This window comes from Eulemur rufifrons, chromosome 9 (assembly GCF_041146395.1).
Source record: "Eulemur rufifrons isolate Redbay chromosome 9, OSU_ERuf_1, whole genome shotgun sequence".
In the NCBI taxonomy this organism is placed as follows: Eukaryota; Metazoa; Chordata; class Mammalia; order Primates; family Lemuridae; genus Eulemur; species Eulemur rufifrons.
Genome location: NC_090991.1, coordinates 53,639,060 through 53,657,783, shown reverse-complemented (window position 1 = coordinate 53,657,783; position 18,724 = coordinate 53,639,060). Strand labels below are relative to the sequence as shown.

Genomic DNA, 18,724 nt, shown 5'->3' with positions numbered 1-18,724 from the left:
CCAGCCGGCTGGCTGGAAAGACAAAAATAACGCTCTGCTCCGCTTTTTCCTCCACGGTTTACTTTGCTCCTTTCGAGACCTTTAGAATGTGCCTAATTATTTCCAGGGAAGAGGCAGGGGTGCTTTGCTCTGGGACACCCTGCCGCCACGCGGGGTCACTTAAGGACGTGCACACAGAGGGGAGCCAGAGGCCCCCGAGTGTCCTCGCAGGCACCCCGCCCTGGTGATTTCATCTGCTGTCAGCTCTCTGCGGAGCAGCGGCGAGATCTGGCTGCCCGTCCGTGGAGGGCGTCTGGGCGGATGCCGAAGCAGGGGACGCAGAGGCCAAGGAGGCCGCGATGGGGGAAGAGGCGACAGGGCCAGCTGGTGCTGGGCCCTGGGGTCTGCACAGCTCAGGGGCCGGGGTGGGGGCAGCCTCCGGCGGTGCGGCAGGGGTGGCCGCCGGCTAGGGCTCGGCGGCGTGCTTGACCAGGTAGCCGCTGAAGGTGATGTAGGTGTCGAACTCGTCGCTGAAGATGGCGTTCTCGCGCTCGCCCCGGAAGAGGCGCACCCACACCTCGTCCTGCTCGCGAAGCTCCAGCATCAGGCTCTGGCTCTGCATGATGCTGCGGTCGCTCACCTGGGCGTACAGGATCACCACCTCCTCCCCGTTCTTCATGACGTGCAGGTACGTCTCCTTCTGGTTCCAGGTGTGCACGTTGAGGCTGAAGAAGTAGATGCCGGGCACGTAGCAGTAGAACTTGCCCGTGAACATGTTGAAGTGGCTGTAGAGGTTCACGAACTCCGTGTCGAAGACCACCGTCTGGTAGTAGTCGTTGCTGTGCAGCGGCTTCTTGCGGCCCACGGAGAAGGCGGCGTAGTGGTTCTTGCACCGGTCCCCGGGCGCCCCCATGGAGCCCTTCTGCCCTTTGGGCCCAACGTGGCCCCTGGCGCCCGCTGAGCCGGTTTTGCCGTATTTCCCCTGGAGGCCGCGATCCCCACGGTCACCCTTCTCGCCTAAAAGGAACAGGAACACAAGTGCCATCGAGTGAGAGATTCAGTGTCACCCTGTGCCTGGGCTGCGCCCCCTCGCCCTGGGCGCCGTCCCGACCCGGCGAACCTCGCGCCTGCCCCCGCCCCCTGTGAGGTCCCCCATCCTGGCACCGGGGTTCTTTAATCCCAAAACCCGGTCCAGCAAACAGACGATCTCAGGGACTGTTCTATTCTCATCCAGAAGCCATAATTTTTTTCCCCTTCTGGAGAGCTCTGGCAAGGAACAGAGAACATATGGGTTTGTCCAAAAGCAACAGGCGCCGCGGCCAGGCCCACAGCTCACTCTGAGCAAATGAACTGCAGATGTCGGGACTGGGCTCAGGATCCGGGTTGCAAGTGTCCCGCTCAGATTTCCCGGGGCTGTGCAGGGGTCTCTGCTGTGTGGGGGGCCGTGGCGAGCGGGTGGGGACACCGAGCCTCAACAAAGGACACAGAAGCCTGCAGTCCACACGCAGGTGGAGGGAGGAGGCCCCGGCAGCCCTTGGGCTCCCTCTCCTGTTCCAGGTCCTGGGGGCCCTTCCCGACCCCTCCTCTTGGAAAGCGGCCGGAGCCTCAAAACCAGAATTTCCTCTGTCCCCCGCTCTGGATGACAGCCTGCCCTGCCCCCGCGCAGCCCCACCGAGGGACTCCATCTTGTCCCCAGGGAGGTCCCCTGTGCCGGTCCTCGCAGCGTCTGACCTTTCAGGATGGTGATGTTAATCTGGGGCACCGGGGCCGCCTGGTACACGGGGGTAGCGGGGTCGCAGCAGCGGAAGCACTGGGAAGTGGGCAGCTGCTCGCCCTGGCTGGGGCCGTATTTTTCATGTTTTTCTTCAGCCCTGAGGGAACAAAGCGTCACAGTGAAAGCCATGAACCTGCGGCCCGAGAGTACATCTCTCTCTGCAGCCAGTGGGTCTGGTGCACCTGACCGGCCTCCTCCCTCTCCGTGTGAACCTTGGCTCACGGCCAACGCTGGGGTCTCAAATGGAACTTCGGAACGAGCCCCCTGCCCTTGGTTAACAGCAATCACAGTCACGGAAACGCTAACAACACAGACCGCAATGACTTAGGGCCGTGCGGGGCAGAGGCTGCTTGGGAGAAATCTGCACCTCTAGGGGACGGTCTTCCGATGACGTAGGACGAAGCTGACTCCCTGTCACACATCTGTGATTCCAGAAAATGATATATTAAGCTGACTCGTTTGTCAAGGAAAGAGTTGAACTTGATCTTTACAAGGATTCCTTTGACCTGCAGCAGCTGAGCCCATACAGTCTCCCCGCTGAGGTTGGAAGGCCCAGCTCACCAGCGGGAGGGACGGTGACAGCTCCATGCTACCACCTCACGGCAGCTCACTGCGTTGCACCGTGCTGTCCGGCTCCTGGCTTTTCTTGCCCTGGCTCTAGAACTGTGACAACCCAGCTCAGTGGCAGCAAAGTCCCTCTGCGTGGGCCACCTCCTTGTCTAATTCTGCTCCCACTTTTGCATCCCAGACGATCCAGGAGGTGGATCTGCGTGCCCCGAGTTCAGCCATAAGCCCAGGACCCCAGACAGACACCCCCACCCCTACCTCTCTCCTAAGCTCCAGACCTCGACTCGGGCAAACTTCTCATTGGAAGTCTCCATCTAGGGACTCAACAGGCCCCACAATGTCACGTGTCCAAAACTGAAATCCCTGTCCCCGTCCATTTGCTCCTGGAGCTTCCTCTTTCCAGATGCTGTTTCTAGCATTGTCACCGGCTGCCCAGGGTGGAGCCTGAATTCAGCCTCATGCTGGGCACCCCCGGCCTCACCACCTCCAGTCCTGAGCCCCAGTGCTCACCCCTCGCTACTCCCAGAACTGGGCCCTTGGCCCTTATCACCTCCGGAGCATGTCACCATTTCCAGCACACCCTTGGAATCTGTCTCCAACTCATGCCCTCTGCCGCCTGCCCCGAGCATTCTTTCTAGAACACTCTCTCCACAACTCCCCCGGTTTCCTACAGTGTGAAGTGCAGGTGAGACCCTCTCCCTCTAGACTTGGCTGTCTCCCACCCTGCACCCCTGGCACCAGCCCCACTGCCCCAAACTACCCCCAGCCCTGACACCGCCAGCCACGCCTCTGCACGCGCCATCTGGCTACCGGGCAGCCTTCCCCTCCGTCCGCACGTGGGAGGCCTCCAGGTGTCCTGTGAGACCCAGTTCAGTCCTTTTAGTCTCCCTGCCCCTCCGTCTCCAGCCCCACCCCCAGCATCGTGGGCACACCCCTCCCAGGGAGCCCACCGCACTGCACACGTCACGTATGTCTGTCTCCCTCACAGCCCCGTGGTCCCTGGAGGCGAGGACGGTACCTCTCATGTGTCCCCAGCCTGGCACTCGTGCAAACAGGAAGGGGAAGAAGAAAGGAAGGCATGGCTGGGCCCCAAATCCTGCCCAGTTCCACGGTGTTCTAAAGATAGCTTGAATTCTCGAGAATCAAACCAGCCCAATGCTCAAAGTATTAAAGAGACTCAAAGCCAGCCTTGAGCTGTCACCCAGGTCTCTGGGACCCCACATGGGTGAATGGCAGCCTGATGAGTAGCCCTAAGCTACGAAATAGTCCAAGTGGCCTGGAGTCCACGCGTCACTGCAGGCCATAGGTGCAAAGGCAGGAGCCATCCGCATCCTTTGCAACCATGCCAGAAACGCCTTGGCCCGCCCAGTCCCACCAATCCTCCTGCGCCGCTACTTGATGAGACGTGCGGGTCGAGGGCGTCCGGTCCCTGTCTCCAAGTGGTGCCTAGAACCCCAGCAGACACTCTCGAGGGACAAAATGAGAATGGAAAGACAAATGAAAGTGGGGGCTGCTCTTGATTGGAGGGTGTGGCTGCAAAACCACCCTCCCCTAGGCTTGGGATGAGGCCAGCTCGCTGTCCGCGGTTTCCGATAAGGTGCCCAAGTTGCTGAAAGGAGGACAGGCTCATCCACCCCCAGCACCGGTGTCCACAGGGGCTGCTCCTCAGCTTCGGCATTCGCTCCTCGCACCTCATAGCGAACCAGCCTCCTGGTGGCCCCGAGCCCCAGGCTCACCCTGGCCAGAGCTGGAGCCCCACAATCGCACCTCACAGCCCTCACCTGTCAGCGTGGTCCAGCGGGGGAGGCGGCTCCGTGGTCCCCTCCTGCTCCGGCTGTTCCTGCTGCACACGGGGCACCAGGCTCAGGGCCGGGCCACAGGCAAAGGCCAGTAGCAGGCAGCACACCAGCACAAGTCCCCATCCACGGGAGCCCATCTTCCTGCCGGGCCCTGGTGGGAAAGGACACATGGGGAAGGTGCCAGGTTAGGAGGGACTCTGCAGAAAAACCGCTGGGAAGCCTGAGATGCTCGCCTAGACTGCAAAATACTTCCGTCACACTCCTCTGGGAGAACAACTGCACACACACACACACACACACACACACCACACATGCGCACACTCATGCATTCACAGGCACACGTACATGCACACTCATGCACACACACACACTAAGCACATACACCTCACATGCACACACACACACACACACACACGCATCACACATGCACACACTCAAATGCATTCACAGGCACAGGTACATGCACACTCATGCACACACGCACACACTAAGCACATACACCTCACATGCACACACACACACACACACACATGCACATGCACCCTCACGTGCACACACACACACACACACACGCAAACTATGTACCCAGAGCCTGAGCCCACCAGGCTGGTGTTAAAGTGTCACTGAGCAAGGCGCTGTCTGTACCCACCCAGCCTCTCAGGAAGGAGAGTCCATCAGCCACTGGCCCCACGGATAATTGCTCACCACCCCTCTTAGGACAATGAGCAAAATCCCAAGTGAGTCTTGTGTGATCACTGTCCTTTAGCGCTCGGCAACACTGGCTCATTGTCGCAGCCCTTTGCAGGTGGGCAGGTGGGTGGGAAGGAGGGCGCAAGCTGCTTTCTGGCCACCAGGGGGCGCGCCAGTGTCTTCAGCATCTGATTCTGGACGTGCCCAGCCCGCCGAAGAGTCACTGTGCAGGGAAGGCCACCCCAAGTCTCTCGCTCACAGCACTTTTGGTAAGTGCTTGGGACAGGACCCTCGTCGTCCAGTGTCGAGGTGGTCCTTCTAGAGAGAAGTGTCCACTGGGGGCTCCCAGCGAGCCTGTTAGGGGGCTGTGCTTGGGCTTAAAACAGGCAAACCAGCCCACTTGCTTCTCCAGGCAGCCCGAGGTCCGGAGGCCGCAAACCTCCCACCGTGGGAAAGCGCGAGCGGGGGGCTCAGGGTGAGAGTGGGAGAGACAGCTGCCCCCGAATCTCTCTCCTTCCCAGCCATGCAGGCCTCCGCTGGGTCTCCTCTGTGGCCCCCACCCCACCCCCAAGACAAATGTCTGTCTAAGTTCCCTGCCCATCCCTCTGCCGCCTCCCCAGCCCCAGGCACGGCACGAGCAGCCCCCAGCCCGGCCCCACTCTCCAGCTGTAGCTCATGGCACTCCCTCCGAGTTCCCGCCCTGCCGCTCAACCTCAAAGGAGCACACCTGGGACATCTGCAGCTTCCTGGCAAGTCCGGGCAGGGCCCTGAGGGGTCCGCGTCTTCACGAAGCCCCCAGGGACTGCCAGAGCCGCTGGTCTGCCAACCACACTTCAGAGCACCGGGTTCCGGCCACCACTGTCCCCCAACTCCCGACACCCGCCCACCTGTCTGTGTACCCCTTCCCTGGCTAGGGACACCCTTTCTCCTCTCTCCGACTGATGACCAGGCCGACGGCGACAGCTCACCGGGCACCGTGCTAGGTGCGGCTTGTCACTGCACTCAATCCGTGTAACCCGGTAAGTGAGGGGTGGGTTTGGGGACATGTCCTCACTGATCATCTTTATCCCCTCTCAGGCCTCACAAGGACCTGTGGTGACTGCTTTAAGGGGGCAATATTCATTCATTATTATACCCAATTTTTACATAAGAAAACTCAGGCCAATTAGCCCTAGACTGTCCAGCTTTTAAGCAGGGTGGCTACATTTGAACGCAGGGGGCTGACTTCACCCTGCCTGCGAGACCCAACTCAAGTGTCTCATGTTCTTCCTGAAGCCTTCCCAGACCCTCAACTGGGGGGGAAACTCTCCCCCCTCTTTTTCAACTTTGTTTTTCATATTGGCTCTTGCTGCAGAGGTTCGTTCGGCCTGTAAGATTCTGCCCAGCGGACCGTGCGCGCGACCTCCTCCAGGCCCGGGGTGGCCACATGTCCTACAGCACTCTGAACTTTGGTGCTCAACAAATATTTGTCAAATTGAATTCTCTAAATTTGTTTATTTCTCTATTTCTGTATTTCCTCTGTTTTTCCCCGGCGCCTTCATAATTATTCCTTTTTTTTTTCCTTTCAAGTGCCAAGCCTGCACCAGTTAAAAGGAAAAGAGGTTTTCTGTTCATTAAGCATTTTTTTCTGAATCTAAAATAATATATTATTCATTTTAGAAAAGTTGGAAAGTAACAACAAAAGTAAGTGAAAAGCTACCTTGGCTTATTCTACCCCGGGCTTCACCTTGGCACTACTGACATTCTGGCTGGATGATCCCCTGCTGGGGGGGCTGGCTGGGCTTTGAGGATGCTTAGCTGTGTCCCTGGACTCTGCCGACTAGATGTCATTAGCACCAGCCCCGCCCAGTTGTGACAACCCACCGTGTCTCCAGACGCCCGGGGGCGGGGCGGGGGTGGAGGGGGGTGCAAAATTCCCCCAGCTAAGAGCCAGCTCCACCCCGCTGGACGCACACTTTGCGTGTGTCTCTTCCCAGCCTGGGAAAGGGATTTTCCACACCTTGGTCTGTGGAGACGGGGCCAGGAGCAGCTGGGTTAGGGAGACGGCGTCCTCAGGCGGGGCGTGCGCTGCCCGACAGAGAGCCAGAGGCCCCGGGCCGGCGGGCGAGGGCGGCTGGGGCTGTGGGGGCTCTTCTCAAGAGCCTCTTCTTTGGAGCCAAAGCAAACCCAGACTGAAATCTTTCCTTCATTGAAAGGACCTTAAGAACCACTTTACCAAATCCTCCAGCAAAGTCAGCATCACGACATTATGATCATTTTAGTCACTTTTGGGCAAGAACAGGATTGCCCAATATCTAACCAAACTTGGCTGCAGGTCACCTTCAGTGATTTCCAGCACAGCGAAGTCCCCTGCACAGGGTGAGGTTTTGCCCGCCGTGAGGTCATTTGGAAGAATGTGCTGCACCCGCGGAGGCAGGTCCGGGGAGGTGGCCCCCGACACCCTGACCAGTGGTGAGCGATCCTCCCAGACCTGGACCCACATGGCCCAGTCTCCTGACTGGGCTGCGGTCAAGGCCAATGAAGACAAATCCAACATGACTCAGGTTCTGTGCTTGCCTTTCCCAAACGCTGCGAGCAAGAGCCAAACCCCATAGTAGCTCCACGGCCTTCTTTCTCCCACCATGTCCCTGAGGACCTGCAGCGAGGCGGCACCCCCTCCCCGGTCCACCCCACCCACCTCCCCCCAAGACTGAATCCCCCTTTATGGGAGGTGGGAGGCAGGACCCAGAGGAGGGCAGGAGGGCTGAGAACATTCCCTGTTGATAATTTTTATCCCTTCCTGGACCTCGTATGGACCAGTGGTGCATCCTTTAAGGAGAAAATATTCATGCACGAGTCCAGGGTTCCCTGCATTCGTTTTAAATTGGTGCTGTTATATTTCGGGCTCACTTCCGTGCCACCGTGCGGTGCACTGACCGAGGACACCTGCAGCGCTGAGACCGTGCCTGCGTTCTGTCCCGCTGCTCCACCCCGCCCAGTGCCATTGGACAAAGGCATTTTGTAAACACTGATTTCCTTCTTCTTTAATCCTCACTGGGTGAGCAGCTCTGGAGGCAAAAAGCCTGTAATCTCCCTGGATTGGAAGGAGCCTCGGAAGACAAGTCCAAGCTGTGCTCTCCGCGGACGATCTAACCCAGGCCTTGTTTGCCGAATGCCCGTGATTCGCACGGCATTGTGCAAGAGCTCTGGGAGGAAGTGATTCAACCATAAATTAAATATACTCCCTGACCTCAAGAATATAACAGTCTCATGCAGGAGACACACAGGTACCCGATCATAGCTCAAGACAGAACCGCAAACGTTGGATCGAAACGGTAAGTGGGTAACACCCTGGACCTGTGCTGTCCAATGCCGTGGCCGCTGGTCACGTGTGGCTATTTAACATTAAGTTAACTAAAAAGAAATAAAATTCAAAATTCAGCTCCTTGGCTGCACTAGCCACATTTCAAGAGCCCCACTCGCTAGCGGTGACCACGTTGGAAGGTACAGCAGAGAACGTCACATCGCTGCAGAAAGTTCCCATCGGACAGCTCTGCTCTGGATTAAAATGCAGTCGGGGGAGGGAGGAGGCACTGTGAACAAACAGCAGGCCAGAAATCTGGGAGTCATTTAGACGCTTCCTTCTCCTGCATCCGCCACCTCTAATCCGCCTGCAGCTCTTCAGCAGCTCCTGGGCTCCCCTGCCCACCCTGCCCTGAGCCCACTTCAGATGCTCTCCAGGGGCTCTGGCTTCTCCCGGACCTCAACCCACCCGAGACAAACATCCTTGTCTGGCTTTGCTACGGCCTGGAAATCACCCCAAAATTTTACATGCATCTCCCGAGGAAGCCTGGCACACGATGGGACTTCATCCCACACCTAACGGCTCCCAGGTCTAGCTCAGCATCCAAACACGCGTTGTCTCAACACAGCATCGACCATACCTCAGCCATCACCACCCCTTCCCGGCACCTCCCCCTGCCACCTTCGCCCCCCCCGTATCCTCTCAACCCGAACAGGAGCCCCGAGCCCACCCATCCTCGGCGCTGACGTCTGGTAGAATCTCCTGCCGAGAAGCCCAGAGCCCTCGGATGCTGCGAGAGGATTCAGATACTGGGACACCAAGAAGGAGGAAGGTGCCATGCTGGGGCAATTCTTCTGACCCTCATGGCCACTGGGACCTTCTGACGCTGACATCTGCTCACAGCCCTGGCCACCCCCGGAAGCCACTGTCACACTGTATGCCTGTTTCGTGTCTAATGTCCCCTTCTACAACTGGGCAGCTCCAGCAGGTCTTGGGCGCTCCCCCTCCCCCAACCTCGTGGGGAAGCGGCCGTGGGTGAGGGGGTCCCTTACCGAGGGAACTCTGGCCAGGTGGAGGTGAGCCGTGGCTTTCATGAGACACGCAGACACCCTGGTGCCAGCTCCTCTCTCAACCTCCCTCTTTCCCTTTTGCAAGAAGCTGCTCTCTGTCTTGGAGAAGAAGGATTTGCTTTTCAAGGTTTGGGGGGTTTATTTGGTTACCTCCAAAGCTCAAGCCCAGGGGTGAAGGCAGGTTCTGCCAGGACTACTTGCTAGTTAATAATCCAAGGTTTCCTTTGCCCTGGAGGGGAGTAACGTCTGGCTTAGGACCGAACAGTGAAAGAGGCCAAGAATTCGCCGCATCTTAAAACGTCTCCCTCCTCTCCTGAAGCAACTACACCTTGGCCACGAAGGCCTCACCTGGCGGGAGAGCGGACTTGCTCTAAATTTCTGCCCAAGCTCCGCAGACGAGGAGGCCACATGGGCTGCCAGGCAGCAGGCCTCTGGGGCACCTGGCCAGCGGCCTCCACGGGAACAAAGCCCTCCTTGAGTGCAGCAGCTGTCCTCAGATCACCTCCCAGCTGCGGCGCCCGGGGCGGCAGGCTTGCCCCTGCGTTGAGGAGCGCGTGAGAGAGAAGAGGCTCCGACAGCTGGTGCCGGGAGCCCGCTCCGCAGGTGGCCTGGCCCAGCGCCCACTCCCCAGCAGCAGCAGCAGTGACACCCTAGGGGTCTGACCGCTCCCAAGACAGAGGGAGGCTAGAACCTGGGGATCCCGTGGCCCGGTCCCCCGCCACACCCAGCCCTGACACGCAGCACAGCCGTCTTTGTTTGGTTGTCTCGGGCCCAGACAGCCCCAGCAGTTTCCAGGCATCTCCCGAGGAGGCCGGCACACGATAGGACTTTGTCCCAAGACTAGTGGCTTCTAGGTCAGGAATAAAATTCAGCTCAGCCTCCCACTGGTCCTCCTGCTGCCTGGTCCCGCCCGGCCAGCGCTTGCTAAGATCGCGGAGACCTGTCGGGTCCAAGCACTTTTCTGTGATCTTCCCTCATGAGCGCTTTAAACCCTCTGCCTTGCCCTGGGGTTTGGCCCACGCTGTCTCCTGGGGTTCGTCCTTCCTGATCTCCCCGCTGAAGACAGCTGCTCCTCCGCACTCAGCTCCTCCTGCTCCAAACCCTCTTCCTGCCTGCGCGGCGCCCCAGGCCTTGTCCCCACCCTCGGCTTGACCGCCTGACCGCCGAGTCCTAGGCCTGCAAAGGTTTGAGTCAATGCAGTTGCTGCCGGCCACGTGGGACTATTCCAAATAGTTCAACACAGAACATCCGGTTCTCGGCCACAGGAGCCACATTGTAAGTGCGCGCGTGGCTACTGGGCACCATATTGGACAGCACAGCTGTTGGGACCTTTCGCCATCACTGGAGGTTCCACTGCGCGGTGCTGGTGCAGACCCACGAGGGCAGCCGCCTGCTGAACACCCCCCTTTGCTCTGCCATTGGCCCCGAACCCCCAATTCAGTCACCCTCCTCCCGTCCTCACCATGCTTGCTTCTCCTGGTGCGGCCGAGGCTGGGTGAGAGACTGCGCCGGCCCCCAGGGCTCCGGCCGGATGTCCGCACTGGCCGCGCCTCGCCCTTTGCCAGCCCTGGCAGGCCTCCTCTCCGGCACCACTTCGTCCCCGGCCCTGGCTGCGTCCCTGCCTCCCATCTGTCTTCCACACTGTTTCCAGAGGCAGCTTTTAAAAATGCAAATCTCAACGCCACCCTTGGCCGCAAGGGCCTCCTGTGCGTACAGGAAGCGGGTGAGCCTCGGGCTCCACCATCTGGCTCTGGCCCAGCCACGCATCCTTTGCCCCAGCCCCAGAGTCACCTGAGGTCTCATCCTCCTGCACACGCTCCTTCCTCTGTCTGGACACCCCCTGCTGTCACCTCCATCCTGTGTTCTTCAGAGCCCAGCCTGATGCCATCTCCTCCAGGAAGCTTCTGGAAGCCCCAGTCTGCTGGAGGTGCCCCTCCCCCATCCCCCAGGTCTACGATCGCTAGTTTCCTCGTCCAGTCCCCACAGGCCCCGAGCTCATCTCCATGCGTCTCCAGCACCTGGGTCTAACTTTCAACACGACTCCAGCCTCACCTGAGTCAGTCCGGTGAGCACGTGCCCCGCTGCCAGCTGGCTCGGGCCTCTCCCTAACTCGGGGTGGGGGGAGAGGGACCCAGGGGACACCAGTAAGTGTCACCAGAATGCTGGGTCCTCCTGTGGCCATGCAGCTGTCCTCTCCCCAAATGCTCCTCTTATCTGACTCGGAAAGTCTGCGGCTTCCACAAGACAGTGAAACCCGCAGCCTCCATCAGCCAGGGCCGCAAACCACGGGCTGTCCGGGAAGACGGTCCAGGTGAGTACGTCACGGTGCATCCGCACGATGGAAAATGGGAAAAACCAGGCTGTGGATTAGGGTGGTGAACTGAGCGATGGGGGGAGGTTCTGGTAGACCTGAAGACACATGCTCTGTCCAAAGGCACCTAAAGAAAGAATAGCTGGGGTGGGTTCCACCAGCAGCACCCATCGGCAGCCTGTGTAAATACGTGGATATTTATTGACAAGCAAAGATGTTCCCAAAGCAGCGATGAGTGAAAACTCAGGTTGAAAACACACGCACGGGCACGCACACACACATACCCGAGACCACCCACCCGGCTGCTGCCGACGGCGACGGTGATGCAGACACGGCGCCTGACACTGTCTTATTTTGGCTTCTCTGTTTCTTTCCCCTGAAACAGTCACAACTTTTTTTTCGCAGTAAATACACATTATTTTCCACTTAGAGAAATGACAAATAAGCCGCACCCTGTGGACTCGGGGAGCATCTTGTTTATCCCAGGAAACTCAACTCTACGCATAGAAAAGCAGAATGGGGTGGCGGGGTTGGTGACGACTGGGGGGCAAGTCCACGGCTGCGGTGGAACAGTGTGGACTAGAAACTGACCTCATGCCTGAGTCTCGTGTTCTTCTCATTCGCTCAGCAGGGCTGTGTTGAGAGCCTGCTACGCAGGCCGCGGCTGGCTCTCGAGGGCAGTAGACCCTCTGGCAGTTGCGGCAGGGGATGTGTTAGGCCGGGGAGGACGCGGCACAGGGAGCCCAGCGAAGTGGCACCAAAGCTGGGCAAGCCAGAGAGGACACGTTTCCTGGCCACAGGGGACTCGCTCTGTCCTTGCCACACCACGTGGGGGTGGCCCTGCCGCTGACAGAGGCTGCCTGAGCAGAGCTGGCGGCTGCAGCTGTGAAACAGAAGGAAGGGGGCCAGGTCCCCAAGCCCCTCCCTGCGAGTCATGTGCAGTGACTGGCAACTCTGAGGACCAGGAGTGTCCCCATCATTTACCGAGGGTTCCTTCCCACACAGCCCTGCGACCATGGGTTTCAGCACCTGCTAAGCTCAGCGTGACGAAGCCACTTGCCCCAGGCTCCGTGGCGGGAGGTGCTGGAGCCCACATTAGGCCATGTGTGTCTGACAGCAAAGCACAACCCACTGCACCTGGCGGAGGCTCCAGAAAGGTGCCAGAGGGCACAGGCTCCTCCTGCCAAACCGGGGTCCGCAGCCACTCCTACCCCAGGCTCAGGTTTAGGGCGCCCATCTGGTCACTTCCTGGGTTACAGCTGGAATGGCAGCTGCAGCCCTTGGCTTTGGGGGACATATGCACCGGGGAGCCCTTGCATGCGTTTATTCAACAGACGATCACTGAGCGCCCGCTATGCGCCAGGCACGGTGTGGGCACCGGCGAATCCATAGCTCTCTTCGCGGATGCAGTGTGCTACGATCTCCCTGGGGCAGCCTGCTGGCATCTTAAACCCCACACGGGGCTTTAATGCCTTTGGATGTCGGCACAGAATGACTTTACAATGTGAGGGGCTTCAGTGGTGTGGCCCACTGGATGTGCATTTTTAGGACATTGCTTTTGCAGGGTGGAGCGAGAGCAGCACATTGGCGAGCTCTAAAGAAGGGCGGGGAGACCCATGGTGCAGGGGGCAGATGGTTTCCCTCACCCCAACACCCGCCACCGGCAGACACAGACCTGAGCCCTGGGGCGCAGAGGGACCTGCGGTCAGGCACCACGCAGGCAGGACTCACAGGACCGAGGCTCTGGCCCTTGCAGAGACACCTGCACGGGGCAAGGTACACCTTCTACCCTGACTGGCAGAAGCCCCAGAGCCCATGGTCACCCCACACCCACCCAGACTCTCCCACTCTCACTTTAGACTCTTAAGGAGACGGGGCCGAGCGTTGCCCAGCTCTGAAGACCGACCCTGGAAACCGCGGGGCACAGTCGCAGGGCCCGGCCTGCCTCAAACCCACCCAGGGCTGGCTGCCACCCCAAGTGAGGTCCCTTCCTTTCCCGTCCCCGGCAGAGGGCAGCTGGTAACCAGACGTCCCACTGGGGAGGGGCTGCAACCGGAGGGGAGGGTTGGGGCACTCCATCAAGTGTGGCTTTGGGGTGGCCCAGCACAGGGGACGAAGCACTTCGCTTCCCCACGCCCCAGCGCCTGTCTGCCCCTTCCCTCCCCAACCCGCCAGCGCCTGTCTCCCTCCTGACGCATTCTGCTCCGCTTGCCCTGGCCCCACGGAAGGTTCCTGCAGGCACCAGGGAGGTGGTCAGACACCGAGGCCGCACCAGGCCCACAGTCGCCCCACGGCCATGCGGGACTGGCAGGTGTCAGGGCAGGGCCTGCAGCTGGAGAAGGGGTTGACTCCAGGGGCCTCAGAGGCAGGACAGGGGTGCCCTGGTGGGTGGTGGGGGTCGCGCATCTCCGGTGCTCCTTCCAGAGACCATCCCCTTTGAGCCACATTGGGGTGCCCAGCTCGGTTCTGGGGATTGAGCCTGGGCAAGCGGGTGCTGATGTGTGGAGAGCCACTCACAGTGCCCAGGCCCAAGCCCCACGCAGCTGTGACCTTGACAAGGACCCCCGCGGTAAAGATCCCTCCCGAAGGGCGAAGGGCGCACAAGGCCCCCACTCACACCACGTGCGCCTCCCCGCGTGGTGGGGGCCGCAGAGCATCAGTTCCCGCCTCTCACCTTGGGTCTCAGGAGGAGGGAGAGGGCAGGTGACCTGCTCTGTTTGCCCTGCTTAAGCTCGGGACTGGCTCCCGGGCAAGGGCCCTGGCGCAGACCCCTGGGCGGGGCCTTGCGATCCCCAGGCCCAGGACACGGGCGCGCTGGGCAGCCCTAGAAATGCAACCTTTGTTTTGCAGACTGCTCTGTACAGTGTGCAGGTGACTTCTCACCCTGCAGGGAAGGATCAGGGAGATGGCGGAGTCCTGCCCAGAGAGCTGCCTGGATGCCCGACCCTCGCAGAAGCCCGATTTCAGCAGGTGAAACAGAGGAAGTAGCAACCCTCAGCCCACGAGGTAGTTAAGCCACCAAGGTGAAGAGCTCTGGAGGGCATCGCCCCACCTGAATGTGTCCGGGGCTCTGAGGACAAGGAGAGGACGTGGCTTCCGAAAGGGCCATCTCTCTCCTGGGGAAGGCGGTTGTCAGGCATAGTTGGCCTCAGGTGGTCAGCAGAGCGAGGGGACGATAAGGGAACCTTCTCGTGCTTCCTGCCCTTCCTGGTGTCTTCATCCCTCCCCTCCCCTAAAGACCTGGAGCCTCAGCCCCCAGGCCCAGGAACAGGGACCCACAGGGGAGCCCGACCCCCGAGGACACCGCACACATGGGAAGCTCGTGTCCCTGCGGCCTGACTGTATCTGTGATATTCTTTTCATCTTTGTTTTGATGGATGAAGTTCAATGCCAGAATATTTGGTTTATGAGTCATGCTAATTACAGCTGGGAGGAAGGCACCAGGAAGAACAACAGAAAGGAGCATGTTCCGAAAAAATTATGCTGTGCTGGTCGCCCGGACAGGGAGGGTCTGTCCCAGGAATGAGCCGTACCCTTCCCGGGACACGTGGGCTTTCTCCGCTCCCACTTGGGAGGGCGCCTTGCTGCCCGGCTGCACCTGCCCCGGAGGGCAGCGGCGTCCTGCAGCTGCACAGGGCCCACCCAAGGCCTCCCTGAACTGCTGCCCACGGGAGCACCTTCCCTGGCATCACAGGGGACTGGAGATGGCAGCAGGAGAGGGAGAGGAGAGGAGAAGGTGAGGGCCCCTGTGCAGCAGACCTGTGTCCTTCCTGCCCCGGGGCATCCTCTGTTGGCAGCTTGGGGAGCTGGGCTCCCTGTCCCCAGCAGGGGTGGGGATGTTAAAGGCGCAGTCTCTGGGCGCGAAGACACAGATTTGCGTCTTGGGTCTGCCACCCACCTGCTCTGGGACCTCAGGCAAGAGGTGAGCCCCTCTGAGCTTTGCAGCTCTCAGCTCCCCAGAGTTCCCGAGAGCCCCCTCCATAGAACTGTTGAGCATCAACATTTGCTCTGCTCCTGCCACGCAGAGAACACACACAGGTCTGCGGCTGACACTGTGATTGTCATTGCCGACATCAGTGTCCTTGGGTCACCAGGCACCTGCCCAGCTCTATAGGTCTAGAGGTTCTCGGCCCTCTGCCCCGCCCCCCCCACCATCTCCCTACCTGTGCCCCCTCCTCTCGGGTTAGCAGGACACCGAAGTGGCCTCCTGGGGAACGTGCTTCCCCTCCCCGCACACACACGAGGGTCAAGTGCGCCTGTCTGTGACAGTACTCACAGGCTGCACAGCCGGCCGGGGAGCGTGCACTTTCCTGTACTATAAAAAGCAAAGGCTGAGCAGCCTCTAAGGACGTCACATGCTCCCCGGGGACCCGGGAAGTAGCTAGTGGTGGGGAAAACACAGTTTCTCAAGGCATTTCTCATTTGCAAACTGCAGAAAGAGAAAGCTCCAAGTGTGTCTGTTGCCTCCGTTCCTAGAAGCAAGGTGAGCGGAGCAGCAGAAACAGGTCCCAGGGAGGCAGCTTCCTCCCTCCCTCCCTCCCAAGCACGGTGGGCCAGGCCAGCTGTGAGAGCCTGAGGCACATGGAGGGGCCCCAGAAGACACACTAGCTCCCCAGGGCCGGGGAGCAGCCCAGCCTAGCAGGTGGGGGCCACACCTGTGCCTGGAGATGCCCCAGAGGCTGCGTGGTGGGCTGTGTCAACACACACTGTCCAGAGGCTGCGGGCGGCTCAGCGACTCCAGCCCCAGACCTGGGCCACTCTCAGTGACACAGGCAGCTTCACTTCCCAGGAGGTCCCCAGGAAGGAACATTGTTTTTTCCTGCCCAGCCAGAACACCAAGGCTGTTAGATGCGGGGGCCAAAGTCAACGATTCCTACGCTGTGCAGGGCCCAGGAGTTGGCCACGTATAGGACGGGACAGACCTGGCTTTCAGGTGGTCCAGGTGATACCAGGTGGAGCGAGGGGATCCCACCAGGTGCATGGACGGGCATGGGGACCGTGCACTTCCCTTCCTCACCCTCAGAAAGGCACCAGAGAAGAGTGAAGCAAGATAACACCCCACAAAAATCGGGGGTAACAATTATTCCTGACAGTGTCCGTCTGCAGAAGAGCCCGCCTCCTCCACGGTCAAGGAGGGAGACCAGAGATCCCTCCGTGGAACCTGGCCTGCGGAAGAGGAGTTAGCCGGGACAGGGCGAGGGCTTTCCCTGAAACTTCGGGTCCTGCTGCCCCTTGGCCACAGCTGCCAGCCCGGCCCCTCCCACCGGCCATGCTGGCAAAGGTGTCTGCTCAGCCCTGCCCTGGCCACCGGCTGAAGCCACGAAGGCAGGAGCAGGAGCAGCTGGGTCCCTCCCAGCTGGGTCCTGCCTGCAGGGCCACCTACCTCCGTCCAGCCCGGCTGCCAGCCGCGTCCTGGCCGCCGCCTCTTAGAGCATCTCCCGGCCGAGCCTCCTCCGGAGCGGCCAGGTCCCGGGAAGCAGCCTTGTGGAAGGCGACAGAGCAGGGAAACAGTCCTCAGGGAAGAAGGCGCAGAAGAGGGTGTAAGGGAAGCACAGGCAGCAGCTGGCCCCTCCCGGCACCTTTATCTCCGAGGTCTCTTTGGCCAGAAGCGGAAACGCAGTTTCTCGAAAGTAAAGGAAGAGGCGAAGAAAGCGGGGCCAACGTGTAAAGAGCAAACCCCAGCCAGATGTGAGCGGCGGAGGAGCTCCCAGCGCATTTTAGCCAAACAGCAGCCGCCGAGGATTAACTGTGTGTGCCCCGCCGGGCAGGGCGAAGCCTGCTCGGCCCTCCTCCCCCCGCCCCCGGAAGCCAGGAGGCTGGGAGCTCGGATGGCCACCTCGGGGTGTCTGGATGTCTGTCCAGATGCAGAGGGGGCCGGGGGCCCACGGCAAAGACGCCCCTCACAGGGTGGGGGTGCCCAGGAGTGCTGAGGGCTCTGGGCTACTTGGTAGCAGGGGGATGGGCTTCAGGAGCCAATCCCCAATCCCGTGGGATCGAGTCTCCAAACAGGACAAATCTGAGACACACCGTCCATCGGGGGCTCCACCTGGGGTCCAGGGACTGAGAACAGGTTTGGGGGGATCTGTGAGCCCCCGCAACAGACTGTCAACTTGTGCATGCATGTGTGCATGTGTGCGCGTGTGTGCGCATGTGCATACATACACATGTGTGTTTGGAGACAGGGATGGCCCATCACTCTCAACAGTCCTGAGAGCTGTGGCCCAAAGGTTAGGAAGGAACCTCCGCCCGAGAGGTTTGAATTTTCCAGAAAACAACATGAGTGCAGTGGGGGCCCGGGATGGCCGGAGGGGTTCAGCATTCCTCCACCTCCAGCAGGCTCTCATTCCTTGATATAAAAAACTGACATTTGCTCAACTACGCAAGTATTTTTTCTGAACAAGGCCCTTGCTCCCATAGTGACCTGTGCCCCTGGCTCCTCCGGACCGTCCCTGCTCAGGGCCCAGTCGCCATCCCCAACCTCTGAGTCAGACAGCCTGTTCTGGAATCTTATCATGTCACTGGAAGAGGGAGGATTTGGCCAGAGAAACGAAACTCTGGCAGGACCATAGGAGTTTTCCTTCCTTCTTGCTTCTATCTGCGCCTGCTCCCATGTCCCCCGGCCGGCTCCCGGCCTGGAGGTCGCACCTGCGCCTCTTGTTCTGTTATCGCTCCTCCAAGGGCCTCTCTCGCCAGCTACATCAGACAAGAAGTGTAAAGACAGGGATGCTGGTTTGGGGCATTCAGGGCAGAACAAAGAGGCTGAGCTTCACTCCTCCTGGGAACCTCCTCCCGTCCCCTGCACCAGTGTACAGCGGAGAGGTCGGAGGGAGAGGAAGAGGAAGACATGCTCCAGGCCACTGTCTTGCCGGCTGGGCAGGGCAGTGTCAGGGAGAGCTGAGCATGGTGGAGAGGGGAGAATCAGGGCAGGCTTCTGGGTGGGGAGGGAGCCCGAGGGTGCCCAGCGGCCACCCTGCCGAGCCCTGGCTGCATGCAGCACCCTCCCCAGAGCAGAGGCAGGAAGGCTGCTGAGCCCTCTGGTGCCCCGGGAGAACTTAAGGGACACAGCAGTGAGATTAAGTAAACGTGTCCCCACTGGAGACATGGCCTCCGCCAGCCTCAGAAGACTCAGGGCTGCTTGTGTTCTTGGCACGTGTGTCTGAGGCTTGGCAAAGCTCACATCCCAGTTGCTCACTGATACAGGAAAACCCAGAGATAAGCTTATCTTTATTCCTGTAAGTGACATGAGGAAGT

General features: G+C 60.0%; 1 protein-coding gene across 5 annotated transcripts; it reads right to left on the bottom strand.

Moving 5' to 3' along the window:
* Window positions 1-445: 445 nt before the first annotated feature.
* Window positions 446-17,161, bottom strand: C1QTNF1 (C1q and TNF related 1). 5 transcript variants are annotated; one of them, XM_069481765.1, is made up of 4 exons: window positions 16,857-17,161; window positions 4,102-4,270; window positions 1,711-1,850; window positions 446-996 (listed from the first exon to the last, which is right to left on the bottom strand). In XM_069481765.1, the coding sequence occupies exons 2-4, from the start codon at window positions 4,254-4,256 to the stop codon at window positions 446-448; spliced, it is 846 nt and encodes a 281-aa protein (XP_069337866.1). In that variant the 5' UTR covers window positions 4,257-4,270; window positions 16,857-17,161. The 5 variants fall into 5 exon arrangements, with proteins under 5 accessions (XP_069337866.1, XP_069337869.1, XP_069337870.1 ...); XM_069481768.1 differs by lacking the exon at window positions 16,857-17,161 and adding an exon at window positions 15,637-15,657; XM_069481769.1 differs by lacking the exon at window positions 16,857-17,161 and adding an exon at window positions 6,809-6,829.
* Window positions 17,162-18,724: the final 1,563 nt, after the last annotated feature.